Genomic DNA, 24,391 nt, shown 5'->3' with positions numbered 1-24,391 from the left:
TGTACACTGAGTTCTGAGTCCCGCACCCAGAACTGGACGCAGCTTTCGAGGGGCTTGTAACCCAGCAGGCACCTTAATGTGGCCCCTCGGAGCAAAGATCCCGGCAAGGCTGGGGGGTCGCTTCTGAGAAAGGCCACAGACAGTGTCCCACGGCCCCGGAGTTCCCGAGCAGGCCCTGTGTCCCACAAGGACTGGCACCGACTTCCCTGCAAGCTCTCCACGTGAGGACACCTCCAGCGTGAGCCCTCCGAGGACACAGCCAGAAACCCTCACTTCCCTTCCCTCACCTGAAGAGCACCCCCAAATGAAGCTGTGGGTGGGTATCATGGGGCCCCCGGTCCAGACACCCCTTCCCAGCGGCCCTGAGAATCTCAGCTTGCAGAGGCTAAGGGGTTCTTCATGTCCTGCCTGGGAACGAGGAGGAAGTGGAGGAGGAAGACCAGGCTCAGAGAGCCAGCATGAGGAGGAGAAAGACCTCCCGACTCACAAGGGCACAAGTCCCCTCCTCCCTGTCCCCAGGTCCTTGGCCTCTGCTGGGCACTTCCAGGCAGCCTGCAATTCACCCTGAGCAGGAGCCACTGGCATGCGTGAGCCTGTGCGAGGGTCTCCGCCCCACCCCGTCCTGCGCCCCCGCACGAGCCCACCCAGTTCCTGCACAGCTCCTCACCCGCCCAGCCTCGCAGGCTGGCGCTGTCCGGGGCCACACAGCACAGAGGCCACCATGGCCAACATAGACCAATAAAGGGTCTCTCTCCTTGCAAGCCAGATTCTTTCCAAAGTGTCATTCAAGTCCCACTTGTGGCAACTTAGAGCGTCCCCAGTGGACAGAGAGAGCCACAGCCACGTCCCCTGAGTCTTTGGACCCCACCCCACATATTCTGGTCTTTCTTGGTCTCCGTGGACATATCCCCCACCCACACCCAGCTTCTTCCCGAGACTCCACAATAAAGCAACGCCCCCCCCAACCCCCGCCGACTCCCCAAGATTACTGCTGCTCAGCGACTCACCCTCCTGGCTCCGGGGTGGGGCCTCGGCCATGGGGGGCTGGGCCCTGGGCTCCAGCCTGCTCTGCAGCTGAGACAAGGGGGTGGGCTCTGAATTCTCCAGGGTTTGGGGCGGGTTGGGGGCAGCGGGCGCCTCGGCTGTCTTGGGCACCTGGATCTCCACCCTCTTGGGGACTGCGTCTGCGGTGGGGGCGGCAGGCACCTCGGGGATCTTGGAGGCGGGGGGCTCCATCCTCCGGTGAGCTGACTCCTGGGGCTTGACAATGGTGATCTCCGTCCTGCGAGGGGCCGGCTCCGGTGTCTTGTGGCCCAGCACTTCGGCCCTCTTGAGGCCGAACCGGGATGGCCCGGTGGCCCCGGCGCCCTCCACCTGCTTGGACGAGATGTCGATGGACAGCTCCGTGCGCCGCGACACAGGCTCGGCCGCCTTGGGCCCCGGGAGCTCCACCCTCCGCAGGGCAGCCTTGGGGGAGCGCTGGCTCAGGGAGTCTACATGGCGGGCCGCAGGCTCGGGGTTCTTCACGCCCAGGTCCTGGAATTTCTGGGTGGAGCTGGCCACAGTGGTCCGGAGCAGCGGCGTCTGGACCCTCCGGGGTGGGGTGGAGTTGGGTGTCTCAACCTCCTCGACCTCAAAAGATCTTTTCAAGGCTGAAAAATAAAGAAAGGAGGATGTGGGTGGTGAGTGGACGGCTGCAGAACATGCGGCGTGTTTCCTGCTAACGACAGCAGAGAAGGGCAGCCGGCTGGGACGCTGGGGCAAGGCCCCGGGGGACTTCTCATCCTTCACCTCTCAACAAGAAAAAGGGACAGCTCCATTCTAGGTTACCTGCAGAGGCTCCAAGAGCCAAGAGTTCTGGGGGACAGGGACACAGGCCGGAGCATGGCGGGCATGACCCCTTCCATCTTGCCAGGGCCACGAGCAAACCACACAGCCCCTCCTCCAGCTACGTCCATATAGAATGTCCTGGTTCATGAGGGGCCTTGATCTCCTTCTTGCCATGACTTTCTTTACTCCCCCTCACCCCCACCCAAGGCACACACCCAGACAAACACCAGCAGCAGCAGCAGTGGGGGACACACCCCAGTAACAATGACCAAACCCCACAGCCAATCAGAACCAGGACAGGAACAACATCACGTGAATCCCGACACCTGCAGCTGACACGGGACCCTTCACCACGGGCACAGCGCTGGGCTTACCGTGTCACATTTACTCTGCTGTAACCCTGCTCCTATCCCCTGGTACAGAAGGGGAAACCGAGCCAGGGGGCGCCTGAGCAATGGGCCCGACGGCACAGAGAGTCAGATGCAGGGCCAGACGATCCATCCGTCTGACGCCAAAGCCCACAGTTCCAGCCACTTGGTGGTCCAGCTGCCCGGCAGAGTCTACGCGCACCCACTTTCTCAGTCCTCCCGCCCCCCTGCATTTTCCCCAGGCGACACCACCGGCTCATATGAGGACACAACCACCCGACTCCAGCCTGCGGCCCGGCGTTTCCACCCAGCCATCCTGCCCTCTCCACCGGGGTCTGCTCCCTCGGAGGCAGTGGGGACAGTGCCCGAGAGACTGCCACCCCCACAGTTCCTGCAACCACAGTCCAAATGAGAGCCAGCTGCTCCGGGTTACAGGGACCAGGCGGGAAGGGGCCCACGTGGCAGGAACATTCCCCAGCTCTTCCCTGGACCTCCCCCAGCCCCTCCCTGCCTCACCAGAGCCCCCAGAGCCCGGGATCCCAAGGGACACCACCACTTCCTCCCCTGCCCACAGGGCAGAGGGACAGCTGGTGCCCAGCCCCCACAACAGCTGTCCAGGACTGTGCTCCGCACCCCCACTCTGGTCTCCTTTCCTCCAGATGCAAACACAGCTCCCACCTCTTCGCCATGCACCTCCCTTTAGAAGACCAGAGGGTGTGAGTGGCTGGTGGGTGGGTGGCCGGGGACATCTGTGCCCTTAAGTGCTGGGGAGGGGAGAGGCAGGGGAGGCCTAGCCCCTGATCCCTGGCCCCTCTACCACCAGCTTCCCAGGCATGGTGCTCCTGTGGGGACCCATCTCTGAGCACCCCTCCTTCTTGGTGGACACAAAAGGACAAAATCCTGGATTGCTGGACTCAACGGTCCCCAGAGGCCAGGCAGGGGCTGTAAATGTGGCCCGGTAGGGAGCCGCGTGGATCCAGGGACCTCCAGCATCATCACCCGCCACGTCTCTGAGTCGCAGGGAGGCACCTGTCGCCTGGCTCCATCACGGCCCTGCAGGAACACCGGCCCAACGCGGCCAGAGCTTCTGACTTCACAAGACGGTCTAGAAATATGGATTTTTATATGCTATCTCCTGGTTTTTAAACGCTGACACACAGCAAAACAAACACTGTACAATGAAACAAAATCTCATCCGAGGCTGCATGGCCTGTGGGCCCAGCCAGCGACCTCCAGGTGGTAATGGCCACAGGGCAGCAGGACCCTGTGCCAGGGAGTCTGGGCTCCCTGGGAACAGAGCCAGACGTCCCCTACTCCATCATCCCATCCCTGCACCAGGCCTCAGGTGCTTCTAGAAAACTCACAAAAGGCTGGATCTCAGCTTGTAACCTTAGCACGGAGCCCCAAAGGCCCCACAGAATGAGCCTCCACAGCAGGGAATCCCCCAGTCTTCACCCCATTTCAGCCCAAGAGGTGTCACTTCCCTCTGAGGTTCGGTAATGGGTCTAATGGTGTCCCCCCAAAAGATGTGTCCAAGTCCTAATGCTGAGAATCTGTGAATGTGAGCCCATTTAGAAAAAAGGTCTTTGCAGATGGAATCAAGTTAAGGATCCCGAGATGAGACCACCCTGGATTTAGGATGGCTCTAAATCCAATCACACGTGTCCTTATAAGAAAAAGGCACGGGGAGATTTGAGACATGGACAAGGTGGCCAGGTGACAACAGAGGCAGAGACTGATGCCGCCCAGAGCCCCGGAATGCCTGCATCCACCAGAAGCTGGCAGAGACAAGGAAGGACCCTCCTCTGGAGCCTTCCGAGGGAGCACGGCCCGGCCCACACCTCGATCTCAGACTTCTGGCCTCAGAACTGTGGGAGAATAAATGGATGTTGTTAAGCCACCCTGTTTCCAGCAATTTGCGCCAGCAGCCCCAGGACACTCGCACAGGACCACCGGACAGATGAAGCCTCCGGGCTGCAGGGTGGTCGAGGGCCCCTTCCGCTAGCGCTGTCGCCACCCTCCACCCGGCCCCAGTCCAGAGCTGCTCGTAGGCGTGTAGAGGAGCCAGAGCTGCCTCCTTTTCCCTTTTCTGGAGTCACACAGAAAACCCAGATGGCTGGAGAAGTCGTCAGGGGAATAACATCACTCTCGACGTACACGGGAATATTTGGCAATGAACACGACCATATTCCAAGGCAGGCTCTGCGAAGGACGCCCCCTGTGCAAATGCCTCCCCAGGGAGGACGCCATGAGTAGCACCCAGCCGGGAAACCTCAGGAGACACTTGTCACGAGGCAGGCAGGACAGGGTCCTCCGGCATCTCCTCCCCCATCAGCGTCCTAAAACTACGCCCCGGGTCCTGCACTCACACGCACAGCCACCCCTCCCTTCCCAACGTGAAGATCCCGCCACCACCCCGACGGGGGCGTCAGAAGTATGGAAAGATTTATGTACCGGGATGTTTGCAGCAGCATTAAAATCACAAACACTGGACACCATCCAGGTTTACGTAGATTTTCTAAACCCATGTGCCAAAGACCTGCGTTGTCATCAAAATCACATTTTTGCAGATGAGAAATGCTGAGAATATTAAGCAAAAATAGCAGGATACAAGATGCGTACAATGATCCTAATTCCATTTCATACACACATGTGCGGTTTGCACGCACACACACGCTCTGCACGGAACAGCAGTGGGTGTTGTATTACACGAAATTTCCCGCCTTGTTTCGAGATTCCTGTGCCAAATGTGGGTCCCTTCATGTTTTCAGGGAATAAAACAATTGACACTTTTGTAAAAATGTGCCTTGCTCCAACAAGCTGGAAGGTATGAGCAACTGCACACCAGTCCCTCCCCACTCCCAGGAAAGCGTCTCTGGGCCTCTCCTGTCTTCAAGCACCTACGTTCTCAGCGGCTACACAGAGGCAGAACGGGCCTCCCTCCAGATGCAAACCTTCCTGTTCGTGACCATGCGGGGTTGGGGTTGAAGCAGGAGCAGCCTGGATCTGGGCCTGTTTAGGGAGGAATGTGCCGTGTGCACAAGGGACCATTGTTAAGGGCCCAGCTCTGACCGCAGGCTGCCCCCTCGGCAAACTGCTCCCAGCTCCTGAAACCAGATCGAGCACTTCCTGGTGTGTACCACGGTCTGGGGAGGGGATCCCAGGCGAGCCACACAGCCCTGCTCCAGCCTAGGACAAATGTCATGCAAAGAAATGCTAGAGACCGAGGCACGTGCAGCGCCCCCAGCAGGGAACAATGTGGCCACTGCCCAGTGCAGGGTCAAATTCTGAGCCCAGGCTCCAGGCACGTTAGCTCTGGTCAAACTGAATCTCTTCCAAGCAACCGCAAAGCAAGTTCTGTCTCTGAACAAATGGTGGCCACCTGTGAGCCAGGGTCAGGGGTCAGGGTACCCGGAGAGGTGGTGCCAGGAAGTAGGGAGGCATCTCCCAGTTCCCCGGCCTGAGCCTGCAGGGAAAGGCCACAGGAAAGCCCCAGCTGGCAGGTAACTCTGCACGACCCGCAGGACCACAGAGCCTGTGAACACGCCCCCCGTGCGCTCGGCTGGACAGCCCCTCTGTTCCCACTCTCCTGCGGGGACCCGGCCTTGGCACACAGGTCCCCGCTCTCTGCAGTGGGGGACAGGGCGGTCGGGTGGGCCTCAGGACTCGCAGAGCGGGCTCCGGCTGGGAGGAGTCCTTCACCCTCCTACTTATCCGGCACTTGGGAGGCGGGAGCAAAGGGCCTTGTGCCTTTGAGGAGCTGAAGGACGGCCCCCGGTTGGAGTGCCAGCCGGACGCGGGGGGCCTGCTGTGCTCTGTATTTAGGGCTGAGAGCAGGAGACCCAACAGGAGTGACATGACCGCAGGAAACTTCTCTGAGCCTCAGCACCCTCACCTGTCACCTGCTATAAGCATTAAGCGCACCAGGTGCAGGTCACCTCGCTGGGCTGAGGCTACCCTGGCCTTGCCGTCAATCAGGCCTGAATCTGCCTCCCTGCCCAAAGCCTTTCCTGGTGGCCACCTGATGCCCACGCCCAGGAAGGCAGGGAGGAGCTGACACTGCAGCCCTGTGCCAACAACTGGAGTGTAAGCACCCAGCTCCCTCCGCCCAGCCCAGGCGAGCAGGATGACCCTGGGGACAAGGTCTGCCGGCTCCCCGTGCTGCACAGGGGGGCTGAGCACCAGGTGCCTGGGGTCACGATGAGCTTGAGGATGCACCTTTTATTGGCTGCCATCCCTCCCAGTCTCATTCCCACGCTCGAGGATCCCCGGGGTCCCCTCCTGCATCCCTGTCCCAGAATCTGCTTCTGATGGCTACTGGGGCAGGTGGGGGACGGCCCAGGATGTGGAGGAGGATGTGGACGGGGGTGGGGGGGGTGGGGGGGGGTTCTCAGGAAGCGAAACAGTCCAAAAGGAAGGACTTAAAAATAGGCGCAGTGGGGCCGCGGAGCCTGCAAAGACAGGTCAGGAAGCAGCGCTGTCAGCTGAGGCCACCCTAGCTCCCAACAGAGAATCAGAACCACGTTTATCGGCAAAGTCCAAATAAAGGTGGAGGAAGCTCTCCCTCCTTGGAGAGCCACAGCCAGACATCTCAAACCTCCCCCAGAGGTTTGGCGAGGAGAGAACAGGGTGCTGGTACCCACCACTCAAAGCCCTCTCCTCGGCGCCCCCTCCCCTCTGTGTCCCCTCCCAAGGCCAGGCCTGGCTGGGCCACAGCGGCCAGAGCAGCCTAAGAACCGTCATTGGTGCCGAGGGCTCCCACTTGGATGGTGAGGCCCGCGTGGTGGCCGAGGGCTGCCAGTCACCCTGGGCTTATCTGCACGTGGCCCAGTGACCAAGGCCTGAGGCTTGCGGACATTGTGCACACGGCCCCTGCTCCCGCCTCTGACCACCTGCAGGGTCAAGGCCTGCACTTCAAGGGCCAGCACTGTCTTACCAAGGGGCTGCCCTGTGCCTCCCGGACGGGGAGGAAAGGCTGCACCATCCCCACCGAGCCCCGGCTGGTGTCCCTGAGAACCTGGAACTCGCCACGGCATCCCTGGCACCCAGGGCAGGGTGTGAGGTCACCCCTGCCCCATCTGATCTATTCTGATGACTGTCTGCTTCAGGTGTTAGAAGGAGGTTTCTTTCCCTCTGACTCTGGTGCCCCTGGGCCTGAACGCCATGGGCACACCCCTCCCAGGAGGCCCAGCCCACTCTGGAACGAGGACGTGAGAATGAGCAGGTCTGCCCTGTGCCTGCCCCATGCTGTGCCCACGGTAGGATTCCCAGTTGAGGCCAAGAGAAATAAACAAGCCCCCCCTTCACATGCTGCAAGGGGACAATCCTCCCAGCTATGGGGCATGGCAGCCTCCAGCATTGCTTCCAGAAACATAGCACTGCAACTCTCGGTCCCCAAGGCAGGACACAAAGGGACGGGCAGCCCAGTGGCAGCTGCCATCAACAGCTGGCCCTCGAATTCCGGGACTTCTCTCATTCCCCCACTTTGTTATGTTAGTTTCTCCCTGGGTAAAGCGCTCTAACAACCTCCCAAGCAGCGTAGCTACACACCCTCATCCCTCCAGAAGGGAAAAGAGAGGGCTCCGGAATCTGCTATGGCAGCGGTCCCCAACCTTTTTGGCACCAGGGGCCGGTTTCACGAAGATGCTTTTTCCATGGATGGGGGTGGAACTCAGGGTTTGCCAGACGTAGCGGGCTGAAGAGTGTCCCTCAAAATGACACGTCCAAGTCCTAACTCCTGGAAGCTGTGATCGTGATCTTATTTGGAAAAGGGCTCTACCGAGATGAGATCACCCTGGATTTAGGGTGGGCCCAAATCCAGTGCTGAGCGTCCTTAGAAAAGACAGACAAGGAGAAAGACACGGGGACCCGTGGAGCAGGTGGGGGCGGAGACAGAAGCCTGATCCTGGAAGAGGCAAGGGACAGACTGTCTCTCGAGGCTCCAGGACGGTGAGAGAACACATTCCACTGTCGTAAGGCCCCACGTTGCGGCACTTTGTGGAGGGTGCAGGAAAGGAACACACCAACAGAACACAGGAGACACAGGGGAGCAGGTCCTGAGCCTGCCGCAGCCGCTGGGCCGTCCCCTTCAACTTCCCAAGTGTCTGTCAACTCTGAAGCCACTTCCAGCCACCGATTTGCCTGAAGGGGACACAGGTGCCCTGGAGTTGGGCCAGCCTGGCAGGAAGGAGTCTGGCCCCTCACTGCTGTGGCCACCAGCTCACACTGGGCCCCGACGTCCCTTCTGCTGTGTGGCCCCAGCCAGTCACAGAACTTCCTGCACGTTTACCCTGGGTCGGGTGCCCACACGTCCGGCCCTCCTGGGATGGTCCCAGCTCATCCCTATTTCCCCACTGTAATCATGCGAGGCGCCCCTGTCACTCCTGAGTGTTCCCAATGGGACAGCAAGTTATATCGTCACCCTACCTGGGGCAGGTACTATGTCCCATCAGAGAGGGGTCAAGGGATGACACCTTGCAGCCAAGACAGGCACCACTGGACGGCCATGCAGCGGCTTCTGCTTCAAGAAATCTCTCTTTACACAGAACAGAGCCAGGACCACGGTAAATGCTCCTGAGGAAGCCACCGTTCCTGGGGCCTTGGGTCCTCTTCTTTGAAAGCCCACCCAGCCTCCGGGATCACTGTCCCAGGAAGAAGGCCCTCTCTGTGCTGGCTCCAGCCACCTGCCTCGAGCCTGGGTTCTGGCAGCTGCAAGGACGCTGGGCTTCCTTTTTCCTTTACTAAATTAGAGTTATGGGAACATGAGCACATCTGGCACAAGCGGTTGGGATGCACTGGTCTTGTTCTCCCTGCTCGGCGAAGCCAGCTGTTGGCCGGCGCCACTGGGCGCCGAACAAGGGGAAACGGGCTCGAGCAGTAGGGACGAGATGTGGAGCAGATACGGCTCAGGGGGGCCACCAGCCTGGCTTGGTGAGACTCCCCGAAGGCTGAGCAGAAGTGCACTGGACCAGGTGCAGGCTGGGCAGGAGGGTCTAGGTGTGGCCTGCCTCAGGGTAGGGGGAGGATCAGATAACCTTTCAGGTCTCCTCGGGTCAAAGGTCCCCTGATAAGCAGCAGCCCAGAAGGCAGGAGGCAGCCCCTGGGAGGTGACTGACTTCAAAAACCGAAACCACAAGCGGCAGCTCCGAGGGCCTCAAAGGTGACAGGGTCCAAATGGTTGAGGCTCTCTGAGCTTTAATCCACCCACCCCCTTTCGGCGGCCCCAGACAGCCATGGGGCCCTGTCCATCCGCTCTCTGTTTCTGGGGAGAGAGAAACGAGCTGCTGGCTCCAGGTCTGACACAGCCCCTCGCCCAAGAAACGGGTCCCGGCCACCTTGTCAACCCGTCTCTTGCTCTTCCTCTCTGCCCCCACCCTCCAACCAGCCCAGAATGTTCCACAACTGCTCCCCCAAACACGCCTTTTCCCAGATCCTGAGGTTCCGTGAATGCTGCCCCGCCTGCAGCAGGGCGCCTGTGCCCGCCTGGTCCTTCCCTGCATGACGGTTAGCTCGGTGGGGACCGGGACCAGGATGGGAGACCCTGAAGAAGGTGTCAGCCAGTGTCTGCTCTACAGCGCCAGACAGAGCTGCCTGGGACGTGAGCGTGAGGGTCCAGCTTCCTAGTCTCCCTTCCCTGTCCCCAGCCCCGGCCCTGCACACAGGTGGTGGCCATCCCTGATCTGCCGGCAGAGAAACCACCTCTCCTCCTCCCTCACCCCACTGTCTATTGGGGAAAATGTTAAAAGCACTTAAAAATGCAAAAAAAAAAAAAAAGAAAGAAAGAAAACCCTAACACCAGGGGCCACTTGGCCCAGGTGGAGCCTTCATTAATCACAGGCTCTGTGCTGTGGCCTGCAGGCAGGCAGCAGATGGCCAGGCTGGGCCAATATGAGCTGGGGCCTAATTACAGGGGACGGTGACCCTAGGGAGCAGGGTTCAGGCTCCAGTAGGAGCAGCACCCAAGAGCCAGCTGTTTCCAGGGCCAGGGAGGGGCTCGGGGCTCAGCTAGCAATGGTGCGACCCAGAACTCGCCAAGCTGGGCTGGAGGTGAGGACAGACCACAGTGACCACAGAGCCCTGCAGGAACCAATCTGGGTTCTGTCGAACCTGAGAGTAGGGGGGACTCGTTCCCCATCCTCGAGGACATGAGGAATTTGTCAGAGAAGGGGCAGCACAAAACTCAGAGGGGGAGGTGGGTCTATTGTGTGGGAGGACCACAGCTGGACACGGAAGATTCCAGAAGGGCTGCCAGGGAGCAGCAGTACCCCTGGAAGAGGGGCTGCCCAGCTGTTCTAACAGCCCCGGGCTGGGGCTAAGCGAGGACTTCTCCAGAGCCCTCCTGCTCTGGGACTTTACTGGGGCGTCAAAGCCCTCGGGAACCTGCACGAAGCCCACTCAGAACTTGAGAAGATCCCTGGGAACCTAGGTGAGTAGGGTGTGGCCTCCTGGGCCACCCTGAGAGCCAAGCACAGCCCGGGGTGTCCACAGCCCAGCCCCTCGAGCTGCCCAGAGCCACGGGGAAGGGCAGGAGCCCAGACAGGAGGAGGGGCTGGGGGTGGCCGCTGAGGAGTCCAGGGGACGGTGTCGGCCTCTAAGGGCAGTGAAGCTCTGCCCATGGGGTAGGGGCTGGGGGCCAGGCTGGATCACGTCAATCCATGGCAGATGTGTGAGGTGCTGGACTCTGTCCACAGAGGTGACAAGTATCCGGCTCTTGGCCCAGTGCACACACTCATCCAGGGTGAGGGCAGGGACAGCTGCCTCAGTGCCATACAAACGGGGGTGCCGGAGGGGCAGGTGCAGAAGAAAGGGTCCCAGTCCACTCGCATGAGCCACCGCCTCCTGAGCCGCCACTCAGAGGGTGGCACGTGGGCACCCCGCACCCCGCCACCTCTCATTACACAGACGTGGCGGCCGACGGCCACTCCAGATCATACGACATGGGATGTCCGCTGACTCCCCTCCCCCCGAGCCCAGAACACGCTGCTTCCCTAAGATCAGCTGCTGCATGGGCTGGATAGTGACCCCAAAACCACGTGTCCAAGTCCTAGCCCTTTGTACCTGCGAATGTGACCTTAGTTGGAAATGGGGTCTTTGAAGATGTAATTTGGGATTTTGAGATGAGATCATGCTGGATGTACAGTGAGTTCTAAAGCCAAGGACAAGTGTCCTCATAAGGGACAGAAAAGGAAGACACAGAGACACACGTAGAAAGGGCCACGTGAAGATGGAAACTGGAGAGAGGTGTCCGCCAGCCGAGGAGCGCCAAGCACGGCGAGGCCCCCCAAGAGCTGGGAGGGAGGCCCGGTTCAGAACGCCCCCCAGAGTCCCCAGAAGGAGCCAGTCCCGCCGACACCGTGGTTTTGGACTTCTGGCCTCCAGGACTGCGTTTCCCAGTTCCTGGCACCGTGTGCGGCAGCTCTGCAAACCCACCCCGGCCTTGGTTCCTGCCGCTACACCTCCTGCCTTCTACCAAACCTCCTACAGCCTTCTCCGCCAGGGAGCCTCCCCAGACTAACTACGCTGTCCCCAGAATGTCCACCTCACAGCTGTCCTGCTCAGCTGTGCAGCCCCAGTGGCCCCCAGTCGCAGCGGCCAGGCAGCGAGCAATTTACTCTCTTGTGTTGGCTCTTTGGGCCTCCTGAGCACTCGCTTGCCCTGCACGGAAGGTTTCAGGAAAAACCCCGCAGAAGGAGAGAGCAGATCCCTGTGCAGGCCGGGTGGCACCGTGCCCCGCCCCGCAGACGGTGACCGGCCTGAAACAGGCCCTGTGAAGCGCCTTCCCTTTGCCTGGACTTTCTTTCCAAGAGAGGAAGCCAGAGAGGCACCTGGGCAGGTGTCAGTAACCCTTAAGTCACCGGCCTGCTTAGCTCCAGGGGACACATAATTATCCCCCCAGCCACACCCCTTGAACAGAGGACCCCTCAATCCTGCTGGTGGCCTATGGGAGAAGGGAAAATGAAAGAGTTGTTTACAGTAAACTCCAAACCCTCAGTGACCTGGGTACCCCCACACCCAGAGCCGCCAACCAGCCCCCTGACCTCTGACCTGCCTGCAGGCCACGCAGGGCCAGGCCTGCCAGTCACCACCACCTTACGCCCAGCTGGTAAAGCCCCTGGTCCCCGACACTAGTGGCCTACAGAGGAGGCTGAGCAGGAAGAGGGCCGAGCCCCGCCCACCCGGAAACTGCCAGGAGCCACTGCATCCGCAGGGACCCAGCCCACCAGCCGAAGCCCCTCTGCGGAAGGGGTTGGGGGCAGGAGAGAGAAAGAGCCTGCAGGCCACAGGGCCTCAGGCCGGGCCATTCTTAATTAAAGGGAAGATTTCAGCCAAGTGTTAAGTGTGGGAGGCCCAGAACAGAGGGGCTGTCTGGGCATGGCATGGAGGAGTCACGTGACATCTACACCCCACACCCCACCGTGGGCCAGGCAGATGACCCCTCTGGCCTCAGTTTCCTGGTGACGAACAGGAAGGGTTAGACGGAAAGGTCCCTTCCAGCCCGGACACAGCATGACCCCACGAGGGCCCCAGTGAGGTCTGCCACCAGCTCCAGTGAACTCGCTCCTGAACCAACTAGGTCCAGCAAGTTCTGACACGCAGCACAGCTGGAGGGGCCCAGGAGCAGTGGACAGGGAAGGCCAGCCCGCCTACCCTCCTGGGCCCAGGTGGGGGACCTGGGCTCTGGCCCACATTCCTGTGGCCCAAAACGCAGCCGCCAGCAGCTCCCGCAGGTGTGGTTGGAGGCAGCCTGCCCCTCTGGACAAAGCCAATCGCTCCACCCAACACCCACCTGGAGCCCGAGAGAACCAGCCAGGACCTCAGCCCACCTGGCTTTGCCATTGACCAGGGAACTGGTCACTTTCTGGTCCTCTGCTTCCTCATCTCTCAAATCGGGGAGACAGATTAGGGAGGGTGAGTTATTTTTCTTTTTGATAATGAACTTTTATTTTATTTTAGTGAGACAGGGTCTCGCTCTGTGCCCCAGACTGGAGGGCAGTGGTGTCATCACAGCTCACAGCAGCCTCCAACTCCCAGGCTCAAGTGATCCTTCTGCCTCAGTCTCCCCAGCAGCTGGGACTACAGGTGCGCGCCACGATGCCCAGCTAATTTTCTCTATGTTTAGTAGAGACAGGGTCTTACTCTTGCTCAGGCTGGTCTCAAACTCCTGGCCTCAAACACCTGTCCCACCTCGGCCTCTCAATGTGCTGGGATTAAATGTGTGAGCCATGGCGCCCAGCCGACGATGAACTTCTGAAAATAACATCTATTGCTTTTTTCCTGATTATAAAAGCAATTTAGGCACAAGGCAGAAAATCTGCAAAACACAGAAAAAAAAAGAAAAAAAAAAAATCTACAAACCCCCAACCTAGATAACTGCCAATATTTTGACAACTGCCCTTCCCCTTGTTTTACCGATGTGCACACACGTGTGTGTTCAGAGCAGGCTCATACAGCCACCGTGCTGCGTGCTTTCGCCACACAGCATTACATGGTTGAGATCCCGACACATTCCGGGGCTTGTCCTCTAAATTCCCTGAGAGTTCTAAGCCCCTGGTTCCAGATCAGTCATTCTCAGCCCTGACTGTTCATCATAATCATTTATAGATCTTGCTAAAAATAGATGGCTGGTCCCCAACTCTTAGTGGTCCCTGTTCAGGAGGGCAGGGTGAGCCCGGGCACCCAGGCTGCTCGTGTGGGGCGGCCAGGTGTGGACCTCGCCCTCCGAGGGCCCAAGGGCCTCCCCTCCACCACTTGCTCCTGAGAACCCCTCGAGAAGGAAGCCCACAAGACAAACCACCCCACCCCCACCTTCCCCGAGTCACCCAAGGACAATGTCCAGCCTCAGCCACCTCGGCTCAGCTCCCAGGTCGGTCACAGACGGAAGGACGTGCAGAAGTCAGCCACATACTGGGCATTGCTGAGGACAAAGGGGACGGGGGCAGGGCGGTGGAGTATCGGTCACAAGGTCCTAAAACCTGCCCAAGGTCCTGCAGGCAGGAGAGGCAGGCAGCCCCCAGCCAGCCTCCCGTGAGATCTCCCCGCGGGGTCAGCCGCCGGCACGAGAGCAGCAGTCACTTTCCTCCCTGCTGCACAGCAGCCCTCCCAGGGGCAGGAGCCAGGCTTGTCCATCTTCGTGCCCCTCAAACCCCGCCTGGCAGGCAGTGGGAGTCTCACCAGGGCTGGCTGTGCTGAATCTGTGACAGCTGACTCAGTTTCCTGGGTGCTCACCACACGTTCAATCGACCCTCGTAACCACCGAAGACAGAGAGTTGCTCTCGTCCCCATTCTACAGGTGGGAAACCGAGGCACAGAGAGGCTAATGACTGGTCCACGTCACAGCATGCGCCAGGGCGAGTTTGGACGTGAGCCACTCCACCTCCGTGCCTGCCCTGGGCCTCGGAAGGCGCCTCCAAAGCAGAGAGCCCACTTTAGGCGCTGCGCTGAGCCTTCCCACGGCCCCTCTCCCACGCCTCCCAGCCACCCTGCCAGTGGCCTCGTCACTCCTATTTCACCAGCGTGGTCACCGAACTGGAGAGCAGCCAGGCTGAACTGGGCAGAGGCAAGCCGTCAGACCCCAGCTCGGGACCCCCAGCCGTCCCCACTCGCCACTGACAAGCAGACTGAGGTTTCCACCACCCCCAGGCAGGGGCCAGCCCACCAGGGGGAGGCGAGGATGAGCCCACGTCAGGTGGCACCAGGCAGGGGCCAGGGAGCAGGTCCTGGCAGCGGGGAGTGATGGACGGATGCCGGTGTGGGGCCTAGGGGACCTGGGTCTCCCTGCCGGGGCCGGGGCCTGGGCCTCCGCAGCCTGGTCCACCTTGCTGGGCTCTCAGAGGACTGAGGGACCTCATGCGTACAGCACCAGCCCAGGGCCTGGCACGTGGTAGGTGCAACAAAAGGAAACAGTTATAAAAAATAGCAGGGAAAGCTTGGTCAGAGGAGGTGCCTGTGAGTGAAGGGGGAACAGCTGGAAGGGCCGAGACTTGGGTCAGAGACAAAGAATGCAAGACTGAGGGACGGAGGGACGGAGGGAGGCCAGGCGACAGCTGGCTCCAGGGCAGCTGTTTGCAGGGGCCCGGATTCATCATTTAAATATTAGGAGAGATGTAAACATTTGTGGCTGCAGCCAGGGCCGGGGGAAGAGTTCCTCCCTCACCAGGGTCCCCATTCTGTGCCCCTCCAGCTGCCCCAAATCTCAGTGTTTCCAGGGCGGGAAGTTGGGGGTTGGGGACAGTGCCAGACAGGGAGAGGACACGCCTCTGCCTCCGCCCTCTGCACAGCACTGGCCACAAAGGTGCGAATGAAGCATCCCCACCCCCACCCCACCCCACCCCACCTCCGAGAGGCCCCGGCAGCCAAGGGTTTCTTTTGTAGTTTAGAAAAAAAGCAAAGCAGCCCTTTCTGAGGTTTTCAGAGGGAGGCCCAGGGTTGAAAGCCACCACTACAGACCTGCAGCCTGCTCCACCCTTGCTAACCTGACAAATCCAGTGCCGCTCTCCCACCTGCATGCCTGCACCTCCCAAGTCGCTGGAGTGCACCCCCACTTGGTGGAGGGGGGTCCACAGTGGCAGTCCCCAAGCCCCTTCCCCCATGACAAGTCTCCTCTTCATCCTGACACCTATGCTTGCACCAACAGCCCTCTCCCTCACCTCCCACCTCTGTCAAGGGCACCTGTGCCAGGTGTGGGCACAAAGGATCTTCCACACAACCCACAAGTCTGCAGAAATGGCAAGAGAAGGTTGGGCACAATGGCTCACACCCATAATTCTCAGCACTTTGGAGGCGGAGGTGGGAGGATCGCTTGAGGCCAGGAGGTCAACACCAGCCTGGGCAACATAGCGAGACCTCATCTCTACCAAAAAAAAAAAAAAATTTAAATTTAGCCGAACATGGTGGCACCTGCCTATAGTCCCAGCAACTTGGGAGGCTGAGGCGGGAGAATCACTTGACCTCAGGAGTTCGAGGCTACAGAGCTATGATTGCACCACTGCACTCCAGCCTGCACAACACTGTGAGACGGACAGAAGGAAGGAAGACGGATGGAAGGGCAAGAGAAGCTGGCCAGCATCATCTCCCTCGACGCCCTGCCTGGCAAACTTATACCATGGTCTCTGGTTAGGTGGCCCTTCCTCCAGGAAGCCTTCCTGGTTCTACCCTTTCCTGGCTCATGCCTGCACCCCAGCGCCTAGAACAGAACTGGCTTTAGCGGAACCCACAGATGACTGTTGAATAAACAAATGAATAAGCCAACTGCCTCTCCCACTCCCAGCCATCTTCCTAGCCTACCAGGGCACCTAGCAGGGATGGCTTCCTTGGGGGGACACCAAGGACCATCCTCCCCACCGTGCAGTCTGGGCCTAGGGACAGGGCAGCAGACGGATTCCAGCACTTTATTTTGAACCGAAGGAAAAAAACAAAACCCAGCTCATTTACAAAGCACTCCATCCCCTGACCTCGAATGTGGGACAGGAGGCAGAGGACAGCAGAGAGCTGCCCCTCCAGGCCTGGCTGGGAGCCAGGAAAACTTGTCCGCTTTTGCTGTAGATAATATCGGTCTCTGGGGGACACAGGGCAGGGACCTGGCCTACCCCTCGCAGGGAAACTGCCCACCCACGTGGAAAGTAGGGCCAAGTGTCCCAGCTCAGAGCCAGCTTCCTGCGCCCAGGGAGGGGGGCCGGCCGCACAGAGAATGAGACGCTGCAACCAGAAACATCTCCATCTTTCGGGTCCCTGCCTGGGGGCGGGGGAGCAGCAGAGGTGGTTCCGTCAGGGCCGAACACCCTGTGCCCGGGACTCTCTCTCTTCCAGCCAAACAGATGAGACTAGTCCATCCCTTAACCTGCCAGGGTGGGGGTGCCCAGGTGGCTCCCTCCTCATTCCCAGGGGGTCTCTCAAGGAGGTGCTGGGGCCCAGGACCCCAGGCCCTGCCCCAGGAGACAGCCACCTGTGGAGCTCCATGCCCTGCCCCACAGGACAGCCACCTGCGGAGCCCCACAGCCATTAGCCAGGGCTTCTAGAAGGGTCTGCCAAGAAGACCCATCATGCCACTGGCTGCAGGTGAGGGGCTGGGGACCAGGCACAGCCTCAGGAAAGACCTGGCACAGGCTGCCAAGGGCTCCAGAGAGGCCCGGCCCCTCAGAAGGGGTGGCCGCCTGTGGAGGGGGAAGCCAGCTCCCAGGAATCTCCCACTTTGAGTTTAAGTAAGACTCAGGTCACACACACAACCCCTTCTCCCTGCCCTCACCCTTTTGCCCCCCACTGGACCCCACCTGAGCCCCGGGGTGACTGCTCTATGCACTCTGGGAGCAGCCCCCACCCAGAAGTTCCCCCAAGGCTATGAAGTTAGATAGAGGGGGGGGTGCGGAGGGCACCCCCCTCAGGCTGGGGGAGACGCCAGGGAGGCTGTTCCAAGAGTCCACAAGGTCCCGCTGCTCACGACTAAGGCTCAGGCTCCCGGCCCGGGGACACGGGACCTTCTGAGCTGTGAGGCCAGGGGACACTGTAGCGCGTTTAAGGCCAAGAGCCCAGGTTTTCTGGATTAGGGGCAAATGACGGTTTCCCCAATTGGCCCAGAGATGCCAGGGGAGACGGAAGGCCGAAGAGTGTAGAGGGAAATTCGGGAATTTCAGGGAAACAGGGTGGACGGGAAAAACACAAGAGCACACGAGGCAGAGAGGAGTCCGACTGCAGCCCCCGCGGCGCTGCGCAGAGGCGGGCGTGGGGCTCGCTGTTTATACTCCATGCGAAGTCCAGGTCATCCTCTGCCCCTCCGTCCAAATTTCTGGGCATTGGCAACACTTCTAAAAACGAAAACAAACCCAAAGCTTCTGGAACGTCTGCTGGTCCCGTCTAAACGGAGTCTCCGGGCTCTGTCCAGACCGAATTAAACAGCCTGGGCCCAGAAGTACCCCCCAGGCGCCTGGGGGTGTCTAGGGTCCAACTGGTAGGTCTGTTTGGCTGGAGAGATTACAAATCCTCAGGCTCTGGGACCGTGTTCCAGAGAGTTCCAGACTGTTCAGTCTCATAAGCAACTCAGAGAGCCTCCAAATTTGGGAAAAATCAAGAGGGCTTTAAAAAGAAAGCCACTGTTTGACCATTTTTCCTCAGTGGTTTTGTCAAAAGAAAAGTTCTCTGGCTGGGTTTCCGGGATGAATCTTTGAAAAATGAAATCTCCTGGGGCTCCAGCCTCTGGCAAGTCTCCCACCAGAGCCCCTGTTTGCCCGGGACCCCCACCCCACCTCACCCCAGCCCTCCACACACACCACATGCCCTGCACGGTCTGCCCCGCCAGCCCGCTGTTCGGGCCCTCCCCTTGCCGGGAGGCAGCACCCGGGGCTGGCCCGGCAGGAAGGTGGGACTCCATCCTAGGTTTGGGGGCCAACACAGATCCCTTGAGCCTGGTCCCCAGGTACTCCCCACTGGCCCCGTGCTCCTGGCTATGCCCCAAGAAGACTCTTCGGAGCAGCAGGCCAGCCCCATGCCCAGCACGGCGAGGGAGGGGCACTCGGCTGGCAGGCAAAGGCAAGGGGGCAGTAACAGGGACGCGGGGCTGGACCCCAGTGGCCAAGCCTCACCTCTGAATGTGACCTCCCCAAATCCCTGGGCACATAAGAAGTGGGAGGTGGCTCGAGTCCATAGTCCCAGCTGCTCGGGAGGCCGAGGGGGGAGGCCGAGGGAGGAGGATCGCTACAGCCCAGGAGTTCAAGGTTGCAGTGAGCTATGATTGCACCACTGCACTCCCAGGCGACTCAGCGAGACCTTCATCTCTTAAGGGGAAAAAAAAAAAGAAATGGGAGGTGGAGAAAGTTAGAGGGACCCCAGTTCTGCTCTCCTGGCAGGGTATCAGGGTACAGCACTTCCCTCTTGAGGGGCAGGAGAGGCCACAAGTCCCCAGGCTGAGAAGTCCCTGGCTCCTACAGGACAAGCACACAAGCTGCACGTTTGCATTTCCCCAGTGATGTCACACCAGAGCAGGTGCCCACTGTGCACCGGGCACTCTGCTGCTGTCCCCTGGGGGGTTGCTCCAGGCACCGAGTCCCCCACAGCTGCCACTCCAGGCCCCAGGCCGCATGGTGGTGCTCAGCTGACGGGCCTGCAGGGCACAGCTTTGGCCACGTTAGCCCTTGTCTCGATACCGGCCTAGATGGGACTGCTCCAGCTCCGAGCCCAGCTCTGCAACACACTTGATTGGGCCCTTGCAAAGGCCTGTTGGACAAGGACGTTCAGGCCAGCAGGCACCCCTCCCTGACACAGACGCCTGCCGTGACCGCCTTTCGGGACAAGGCTGGCCAGCAGAGCCAAGGGCAGGCTGCCAACCTCGACCCTGTCTTCACAGTCCAGTCACCCAGTCGCCGTCAGCATTGTCCCTGCAGACAGGCATGTGGTCCACCCATCCGTGACACCCTGAATGGGGGCAGGAGGTGGCAGGGGAGACCAGGACGATCTCCCATCAAGAGGAACCTGCAGGATGTCAGCCAGGCAGAGCGAGGGGCTCCCACGGCTTCGCCAGCAGCCTGGGCATCTGCCAGACCCAGAGGGACCTCCAGGCAGGCTCTGTGGCTCTCTGTGTCTGCAGTGCTTACCATAATTAGTGGTGACCACGCTGTCCTGCCTCATCCCACAGTGGGAACAGACAGGCCTGTGACCTTCCATCACCCAGATCCGTGTATTTAAGTGTCCTTTGCAATACCCCCACTCTCCTATGAAGCAGGACCCGTGCTCTGTGCCACGCGCTGCATCTCACTGAATCCCCCCAACCACCCTTGCAGAGAGCCGTTTCTAACCCCACTTGACAGAGGAGGAAACTGAGGCCCAGGGGCCAAGAAGCTTACGCTGAGCCATGCCGCTTTCAAACGGTGGAGCCGAGGTTGGCCTAAGCGTCACACCACACAGCCTCTAAGCTGCCGTATCCACCGCTCTCTGATGCAAACTCTGCCACTGGCCTCTTTCAAAACCTTCCTGGAGAGCCACATCTCCCAGAAAGCATTTCCAGACTGAGGTCACCCAGAAGGGTGTCCTGGTGCTCACCCCCACCTGCCTCTCCCCAGATGTCTGGCCCAAGTAACCCTCAGCCCAGACGCAAGGCACCTGGGTGCACTAAATGAACTTGCTCAAGGTCGGGACAGCGGGTCAGTCTGGTTCTGGGCTCTGGACACAAAGGGCACCAAGTCAGTGACGCCAGTGGCTATGGGACCCATGAGAGAGGCCCAGCCCTTCTTAGCTGCAGCACACAGCCCAGCATAGAAACCCCTGTTCCCCTGGGGTCCAGTGTAGGTTCCTGCCAGGGAGATGCTACTCACCAGGGGCCTTGAGTCTTGGCTGAAAAGCAGGAGTCATCCCACAGGAGCCCCACTGGCATTAATTAGGGACAGGTCTGCACCCATCACCAGGCAACAGGCCTCCTCCTCCAGGGAGGAGAGGGCCACCTGGATCCAGCCATCACCAGCACCCACACCCCAGAGGTGTCCGATGTTCAGACAAGCAGGCATGTCCCAGTGGTCCTTCCCCCCAGGAGCCCCTCCCGGAGCCTGCACTGCCTCCAGGACACAGCTCGGAGGGTCTTCCTCGGGCGGCAGGAGAAGGGCAGACGTCACACAGCTCTGGGATCAGAGCGCCTGGGTCTCCGGCCAGATTGTTTCAACAAACATCAAGGACTTTTGGATTCTTTCTCCGTGTGCAAATCTGGTTACAGCAAACACTGCTGAGGAAAGTAGGCCAACAGCTGGCACTTGGAACGGCTTTTGTTACACAAAGCCCCGAGTTGTAATCGTGTTTGCGATAACAGATTTGGCCTGCATTTTGCACTCACAAGAACGTGCCGTCCAGTGGCTGTGCCTTGGCCAACCAGGAGCGAGACAGAGGAAGGGGTCACCCTCTCGCCACCCTGATGGGGGAGTGGCGGGTGCCCTGGTACTCTCGAGGCCCGTTTGTGCCATGGAGAAGTGGGAAATGACACTTTCTAAAAACTACATCAGCAAAATACTAAATATTCTCCTTAGCCCTACATGGGGCATCTCTGCAGAGCCCTGAGACCTTCCCTGAAGCCGAGACAAAGGCAGGATGCAGGAAGCTTGTGTCCATGGAGGACAGTGGGAGCGGTGGGAGCCCCTGAACCCTAAAGACCAGGCCAAAATAGCAGACAGAATCCCCATGCAGCCCCTCGGTGATGGAGTCTAACATTCCCACCCTCAGGAACGGGGGCTCCCTCAGTCCACAGTGGGGGCAGGGGTGGGGAAGCCCTGGGGGAGGGAGAAGGGTGCTGCTCCCAGGGAGGTGGCAGATGCACCCAGGATGTGCAGCATTGGCAGAAGTTTAACTCCAAGTACCTACGCCACACACAACACACACACACACACACACACACACACACACACACGGTGGCTTCCCGTCTGCCCCGAGGGGGCAGGCTGCTCTGGCCTGAGCACCCACGACCCCACCCCAGGTCACTTGCCCTCTGCCCTGCAGGGCATGCATCCTACCCTGCGTAGGGCCACTAGTTCAAACCTCCCAGAAACACCCCGACCAGGGCCCTTGGCCCCATTACGGAATTCCAGGGCTGGACGTCTGCTCATTTTAAAAATCCCCCCAGAGTCACTGTGGCTCAGCACTGGCCCTGCTTTGGGGGTGGCCCCTACAGTCTCCGCCTCTCAGCAACCAACATGAGCTTCCTGAGGGGCGCCACATCCGCTGACCTCAGGAACCACTGGGCCACTATGGGGCACTGCCAAGGAGCTGGCAGTTTCCTCCCTACCTTTCTACCTACCTCACAGAAATGGAGCCTCCCGGTGGGCTGCCCCCAGGACAGAGGCCTGCTCCTCCAGCTCCCGCTCCAGACCTCGGCACTCCCCGCGGGCATGCCTGGCCCTCCTTGTCTGGCCCATCTGGTCTTTTGAGCTGGCCCCTCCTATGCCCCAGCCCCCTCTCTGGCCAGCTCATGGGGCCTCCCCCGCTGCTGCCGGCTGCCCCTGGCGGGAACGCTCTCCCCCTTCCTCCAGCAATCAAATCCCTGTGCTCCCTCAAGGTCCACCTCCCCCATACCGACTTCCCCCCTCGGCCAGCCCAGCGGTGACCTCTCCCTGCCCTGATTCAAAGGCTGCCAGCTCGCATCCCCCGTGGCCGGGTACGCCCTCCTCCTCCTCTGCCCATCCCTTCCCACATCCACATCCGTCTGTCCAAGGCTGTCCGTGTCCACAGTCGCACCCTCCCCGCCCACCAACTCCACTCCAAGTTCCTGGGGCACCAGGGAGGGCCGCCTTTCCCTTCCCAGGTGGGCGGTACAGACCCTCGCGCACACTCCTGCGCATGCTCGCACTCCCACTCAGCGTGCCTGGGGGGCCCTGAGGCTGGATTCCCCGAGGAAATTGTTCGGGGGTGGGGGGACACTGATACACACAGAGAACCAGAAGACTGAGGCTCACTCTCCAAGACTGAGAACTCTTCCCCAGAGTCAAAGGGCTGCCAACTGCTGCACCAGGATGGTCTCAATGAGGCCATTGTCTTGGGCTAAATTAGAGGGTCAAGAAGCTGGCGTAGGAGGCCCCGCAGAGGCGTCTCCAGATGGGGGCATGTGGGGGAGGACAGAGTTTCACACAGGGCTCCCCAGGCAGGGGCGCTAACAACCTCCACGGTGCCAGTGGCAACAGCTGTGAGGCCGACAGGACCCTCAAACCTCAGCCTTCCCTCCCACCCAGCAGTGCCTTCTCCCCTAGAAACGCCACTGTAGACCCAATGCTTTCGACCACGGAATGAGAGCAGAGACCCCAACTCCCGCAGGCCAGGAGGAGAGTGTCCCCAGAGCACAGGACCTGAAGGGACAGCCTCTCCTCTCCTCTCCTCTCTCCCCACCAGCACTTATAGGAAAGGGGTCAGCTAACCCTTGCCTAGGATCCTGAGCTAGGATTAGCTAACCCTTGCCACTCGGGCACCCAGGCAGACGGAGGGCCCTGCAGGAGCAGTGGCGGGGAAGACCTGCAAATGCAGAGGGCGGAGCAGAACAAAGCAGGCCCAGGGAGACCCCAGCATGAGCCCAGATAACCAGGGGACAAGTCACCACAGCTCTCAGACCCAGACCTCCCTTGTTCTGGGCCGTGTGGATGGAAAAAGTGCTAGAGTTTGAAGAAGGACTCCCACCACTGAGCTGACAAAGTAGATGAGGACATCTCATGCTTTGCACAGCGGGTGCCAGCCACTGGCCACTGCATGAGACCCCCTTCCCCCCAGGCCAGTCCAGGCGCAGCCCAGAAGCACAGTGCCGGCACTCTGCTTGGAGTCCAGCCAAGCTTTTGGTCCCCTGGAGGCTGCCCCCCACCGCCCCATCCCCCACCTCCACCGACAGGGCTGACCCCAGGTGGACTATGTGGACCGCTTGCCTCGGGACACCCAGCTTCCAGCGCTGGTTCTGGCCAGGGAGGGAGGAGGACCTGAGCCCTGTCAGCTCCCACTTGGCCGGCACCTGGACTTCTTTCAGCCCCGCCTCTCCCCTTCCCTGCCCGCGGCTGCCTGGGAGCCCCTCCGAGGGGCGGGGGCTCCAGGTCCCGGCAGAGGCAGGCCCGCCCCTCCGAAACCCTGGCCCAGCAGCGCTGGAGACTATTGTGTGAGCTTCCCTTCCGACTGCTGTATTTGCTCCCGGGGACGCAGGACACAGAGCCCGAGCACTGGCAGTCACGAGGACGCACGAAAGCGACACACACGGGCCTAGGGACGGGGATGCCGGACCCACGCTCGGAGGGATAAGCCCCCCAAGTCTCTCCACATTTCGTGAACCCCGAAGGGGTAAGAGAGCTGAAATGCTCTCCCTGCCCGCACGCAGGTCCCCTCTGCCCCCAACAGCCCGATTCTGGGAGGCGGATGAGGAGTGCCCGGGCCTGGATGCGGCCGTGGGACACCCCACTCAGGACCCCGCCACGGCCTGGTCCGTGTCCGCTCTGTGCTCCCGCCCCGTGTGCTGCGCAACTTGGCTGCCCTGCCTGGCCGGGATTCGGTTCAGCCCCGGCCCCGAAATTGGCGTGGGGGAGGGGAGGGCTGTCCACCCCGGCAGGACGCAGCTGCCCAATCGGTCCGAGGCAGAACTTACTCCCCATCTAGCCGCCCAGCCCCAGGGGGCCCGAGAGCCGCCGGGGAAGGGGCTGATCGATTTCCCGTAGTGAAACTGCGCGCCCCGGATAGTTCTGAGGAAGCTCCGCGAGCCCTCGAGGAGG

At 60.5% G+C, this 24,391-nt stretch overlaps 1 protein-coding gene across 3 annotated transcripts in view; it reads right to left on the bottom strand.

Annotated features, from left to right (window-relative positions):
• The window catches only part of SEPTIN9 (septin 9), a 164,156-nt gene that overhangs the window by 74,497 nt on the left and 65,268 nt on the right, over positions 1–24,391 (bottom strand). For all 3 annotated transcript variants that reach the window (XM_069482904.1, XM_069482906.1, XM_069482905.1), the window contains one exon: positions 1,008–1,652. In XM_069482904.1, the coding sequence (XP_069339005.1) occupies positions 1,008–1,652 (645 nt within the window). The remainder of the gene's footprint in view (positions 1–1,007; positions 1,653–24,391) is intronic.

The sequence above is a fragment of the Eulemur rufifrons genome, chromosome 9 (genome assembly GCF_041146395.1).
Source record: "Eulemur rufifrons isolate Redbay chromosome 9, OSU_ERuf_1, whole genome shotgun sequence".
Taxonomy (NCBI): Eukaryota; Metazoa; Chordata; class Mammalia; order Primates; family Lemuridae; genus Eulemur; species Eulemur rufifrons.
This window is presented reverse-complemented; position numbering and strand designations above follow the sequence as displayed.